The 5,406-nt window shown below is 37.1% G+C and overlaps 1 protein-coding gene across 1 annotated transcript; it reads left to right on the forward strand.

The window, feature by feature from the left end:
* Positions 1–4,062: 4,062 nt before the first annotated feature.
* On the forward strand, positions 4,063–4,668 carry LOC109582621 (chromatin modification-related protein png1-like). Its single transcript, XM_019997464.1, has 2 exons — positions 4,063–4,162; positions 4,364–4,668. Exons 1-2 carry the CDS (start codon positions 4,063–4,065, stop codon positions 4,666–4,668), a joined length of 405 nt encoding a protein of 134 aa, XP_019853023.1.
* Positions 4,669–5,406: the final 738 nt, after the last annotated feature.

The following is a 5,406-nucleotide window of genomic DNA, read 5'->3' on the forward strand; positions in this document are numbered from 1 at the left end:
TGCCATGAATAAACATGAAAGTGTCTTTACACACCTTTGCAGTACCGTTTCATTTAATTATATTATAAGAATGTGACTGACCTTCATTCCCCCATGAGTGAATTTAGTGAAGTTCCTCTGTCTCTCTCTAATGTTAATTTTCTTGTTGCTGGTACCCTCATCACAGTGTGTTCCAGCCATTATCTGTCCCATCAAAACCATGTCTAACTCATGGGAAGACAGCTCCAACAAGCTGGTTCTGGTTGCTCTGAAGTAAGATGGTTCAAACTTTCTCCAGCAGCTTTCAGAGCAACCACAAGCAGCCTAAAGGAAGTCTTTCACTTTCCTCTTCTCCCTTATGTCCACCTCTCTCTAAACCTGAACAGGTACCTGTACTGGTTCCTCAATCCCTCTCACTCCTGCAGTCTGCATGCCTTCAGGATCCTCAAGACCACTGCCATCTCCATGTCTCCTGGTAAGTCATCACTCATAACAGTCAATCCACATATCTTAAGCTCTTCAATAATTTGTAGCTCACCACTGTCATCAATGCCCTTGTTACCGCTGCTGCTTTCATCTTCCATCACTTTGTGTATTGTTTTTTATAATAATAAAGTTTAATGTTTAATGCTAGAATGCATGTAGTATTACTGTCACTATTGTTCTACTGTTATCATAATTAACAATGTTATTTTAGGAAAGTAGTTGGATTGTAGTGCTAATTAGGTGTTAAGTATGTAAGTATTCATTGTGTGGTTAATGGCTTTCATAGCTTCTGTGTGGTTAATGGCTTTCATAGCTTCTTACCTGACTCCTCGTCGTCGAAATAGTCATGGAGCATCTCAAGCCGCACCCCGCTTGTGATGCTTAACTTATGACGTTCCTCCCTATTCAATAAGAGAGCAATTTGCCTTGTTTCTTCAATCAAGACACAGTACCCACTTTTAATATTTGCTTGTAACCATGGTTAGTCGCTAGGATACCAATCGTCACCATGACACCCCATTTACCTCCGTTTCATGAGCCGTGTGACGTGCTCTGTGTACAGTAATGGCTAGAGGATCTAGTAGCTTCTTTCTCTGGAACTACAAGGAGTATAGCGGCATCTTTGTCATCAAATGATAGCTTATTGTCTGTAAAATCAGCTTGTGCAAAAAGCCTTTTTTCGACCAACAACACACAAGTTGACTTATTATCACCATAGACCTTTTCCGCGATAAATATTCATGAAAAATTGTTCTAAATAAAGAGTGGATGAGTCTTCAAAGCATCATAATGATGAAAACCACACCTACTAGTGGGATAGATACCATGTGCAGTGATTATTATAAGGCTCTCGATCCTATTGCAAAGGCTAGATATGCTGATAAGCTCAAATATCTGAACCTTAAACGAGAAGATGCGGTATAAAAGGCGGTGCCCTGGGCATGGTGGCTTCCGTTTTTTTCACATGTAAAAATGTCTGCTCTAGATGATGTTGTTTCTTCAAGGAAAAACGCAGGCAGAGAGGGGTTTTGGTACCATATTGAGTTAAATTTTACTCTCAAAGAAGACAAGGACCAGTTCAAGTTAGGCTTGATTGAGTTAAGGGGTCTTTAGGCACTAAAAGAAGGCGCTGGAAATGCTGTCTCTCTTGCTGATTTAGTCGGGATTTAGAGGCTCTTCACATGATGCTAGTTATACTCAATACTTTAGGTAGTTATAATGTGTTTGAAATTAGTGTTAATATAAAATAAGGTATTGGTGATGGGGGACGAAGAGCAGCCATTTTGTGCATAGATATAGGATTGGCTATTGAGACGCTTATGTTGATGATGGTGTCGTATGCTTGACCGAAGGGTGATCAATTACAGTCAGGTATTATTTATTATTATTTTATTATAATAATTATTAAAATTATAATTATTTATATTATTACTATTATTATTATAGTATAAGTCATGTGATTTGTGCTGAATTTCAGTTCAATGATAGTTGAGTCCTGTAATCATAACTCAAGTTTATTATGTAGTAGGTACAGAAGTAAGTATAATGTGAATGTAAAGTAATCATACATTAATTGGCATTAATACTTTTTAGGCTCGTACTAGCATATACTTGTGCTGGTATATTTTGATTGGCATTACTTGGTACAATTGGGAAGATGTACACAACTACAGCAAGCTTCTCACCATCCCCATATCCATTCAACTCTGTTATTGTATATGCTTTCATAATTTGGAATAATATAATTTTTGTATTTACTACTTCCAGTGGATCGTTGAATGTTTCAACTGCTACCAGTACTAGGATCTCATTGAGGACCAAGTGGGGGTCTTTTGCTGTAACCACTTCTACTTGATGAGGGTGGCTGATAATTGGTAGTCGGCAAGGCCTTCTGGTCTCAGTGGTGGCAGTTCCTGGGCTGGTTTTTTATGTAGTAATGAGGGCTATTCCTTTGCCACTATCACTTATAACCTGCCTGATAGCATTATTAACCATGTTTGTTTGGCTGTTGACAGATTTTCAGAATGTACAATATAAATATTTGATAATAATGTAAAAAACTATTACTTCAAGTCAATTATACCATTTTTCTTCTTGCCATGCTTTTTACCTGTGCTTGTAGGTTAACTCTCTCGCCTTTACTAATTTTAATGTTTTAATAATACGTTTTGCTAGTGATTTAGCCATGGTAAGAACAGTGTGGGGAGCCATTTTGTTATTTTCAAATGTGGCCGCCATATTGTGCCCAGGGCACCTCCTTTTATATGGTGACGGGCGGACGCGATTCTATGATGTTGCGTGGATAGTTTTATAGTGTACCTTCTTCTTTAAGGACACAGATGATCCTTATTGTAATGATGATAAGTTTGTAGATTACATGAGAATGTGGCCTGCAATAGAATTTGGCCACATATTTTGTTATTATATTGACAAGCCAGGACTCTACACTAGAAAGCTGTTGCTGCAGTGGAAAAGTCTTGATGGTTATAATTACTTTCAAAGCGGCCATGTGAGACATATATTGATATGGGAGATTGATTCTACATGTAGCATTTCAAAAGCAAAGGTAAATCCTAGCCAAAGCTCTTCTGAGAAGGCCCACATTTGCTGGGTGGCTGCAAGGATAACGAGAGACATCATATTTTGTCACTGTACCTGTATGGCAGGGTAAGTTTATGGATGGGTAAGTTTTATAGCATAGTTTGTGCATTATAAACATAAATTGTAATCTATGAGGGCCAAAATAATATGGATGATTTAAAAGAAATCATTGCATTTACTGCAACTGCCACACGTCTTTCTCATAGAGCATTATTTGAACATTTTGTGAGTTAGCAGTATCTTGGAAGTTTTCAACTGTATCCATAAAAATTGGCAGAAGGATGTTGTCACAGTGCTGCAATTTTATTCAAGATTGAAAGTGCTTTAAAGAATGGATACACCGGAAGCACTTCTACAGTTTGCCAATGGAATCAAGCTTTTTCTAAAAAGGTATGGTACTTCATATGTGTGCATGCAGGAGGTCTAAATTGGTATAAATTTTAGCATGAACCATCAATGATTTGCAACATTGATTTCTCAAAACCATCAGTAAGCAGAGTGACAGAGGGAAAATGACCTAAGTACAAGAAGAAAGAAGAGGAAAATTGAAGAGCCCACTGAAAAAGAAAAAAGAAACTTTATTACAACTCTCAGTGACATATATCCTGACTCTGCAGTTTTGATGGCATTCATGCCAGTTCGACAACCATTAGCACCTAATTATACTGCAGCCATATGTTCTCTACCACGTATCATTACATCTTTTCATCACCCAAAGTATCAAGAATACTCCCTGATGTCAGAGTGTGATCACATTTTCAAAAATGTCTTTAAGATAACTGAAGATGAGTCAAAGTATTTGGCAGAAAGCAGTAAGCTCCAGTCACAGTCATTTGTTTGGTGGGAGCATAGAAAAGGACACCTGACCACGTCAAAATTCTCAGCAATATGTCACACAAAAATTGAAAACCCTCTAAGTCACTAATTTCTGACATTTTAAGCAGTAAAAAGTCACCTAAAGTTCCAGCACTTACCTGGGGAATCGATAATGAAAACATGGCACGAGAAGCATATAAAGAGATCACTTCACTTGACCATAAAGATTTTGTTGTAGCCTGTACTGGCTTACACGTCAGTGTTAGCTCAGCTCATCTGGGTGCATCTCCAGATGGGCTTACTTCCTGCAGTTGTTGTGGCAAGGGTATTGTGAAGATAAAGTGCCCATACAGTGTACAAACTAGTCTGCCAGCATCTGCACCGTACATTTTCGAAAACATGCTATCTAAAACACACTAATAGTATTACCAAGTACAAGGTCAAATGGGAATTATGGAGTGTTGTTATTGTGACTTTGTAGTTTGGACCACCATCGATATTTTTATAGAGAGGATTCCCTTTGACAAAGAATTCTTTGATTCTATTAAAACAAAGCTTGATTCCTTTTTCCTGAAAGTGATTCTACCAAGAGTTCTAGTTGGTGAAAAGAAACCTAGGGAAACTCACATCAGTAAGCAAGGTATATACTGTTACTGTCGAACAGGAGAATTTGGTGCAATGATCGAGTGTGACAACCCATCATGCAAATTTGGTTGGATTCATTTCGGTTGCGTGGGTTTGGTTGAAGAACCAACAGGATCATGGTTTTGTCAAGATTGCATTTAGAAGTTATTACAAAATAATTAAAATGGAACTGTACTTTTACACAAATTAACTAATGATGCGCACACAGTCAGTATTTTATCAATGTTGCACACACCATTTGATTCATCTTCATGCTTTAACATATTAACACGAATCCTTCCTTGTAAAATAGTATATTTATTCTTGAGCAATCCAATTACTCGTTCTACATGTATTCTCACTTGAGACAATTTCTTGGACATTTCAACATCTCTTTGAGGGAGTTGCTTCTTACCCCTAGTGAAAGCAGGAATTTTAAGTACAGCACCATAAACACTAATGTCATCTCTTATTGTAAAACCTCCATCTGCAAGTACCACATCACCAGTTTGTAATAATTATAAAAAAACCACATTCTTGAGTCAGTTTTTTGTCTGATACTCGACCTCCCCAACATTGACACAAAAAGGAATTTGTGCTAAATGGTGTGATTGAGACGAAAAACTTGGCAGTATTATGACTCTTGTAGTTAGAATATGTTTTATATCGAGCATCATACTTCTTAGGTATCTCAATAAAAATCTCCGAGCAATCAATTATACTTATACATAATGGATATAATTCCTTAAAAACCATTGGCATATTTTGCTGACAAAGCTCACGTGATGGCAATTTAATAAGAAATTTAACACGAACATAGAGTAAATCTATCCATTTGTTGAATATTCTTGATGCAGAAGTGCTTGATATGAAAAATCTTACAGCTAAATCTTCAATTCG

Source organism: Amphimedon queenslandica, unplaced genomic scaffold (assembly GCF_000090795.2).
Source record: "Amphimedon queenslandica unplaced genomic scaffold, v1.1 AMPQUscaffold_13370, whole genome shotgun sequence".
Taxonomy (NCBI): Eukaryota; Metazoa; Porifera; class Demospongiae; order Haplosclerida; family Niphatidae; genus Amphimedon; species Amphimedon queenslandica.

Bases quoted from the DNA above. Each gene is read 5' to 3' on its own strand.
- LOC109582621 (XM_019997464.1), top strand. From the start codon at position 4,063: ATGGCACGAGAAGCATATAAAGAGATCACTTCACTTGACCATAAAGAT. The intron at 4,163-4,363 runs GTGCATCTCCAG...GTGACTTTGTAG, and splicing joins TGTTAGCTCAGCTCATCTGG to TTTGGACCACCATCGATATT.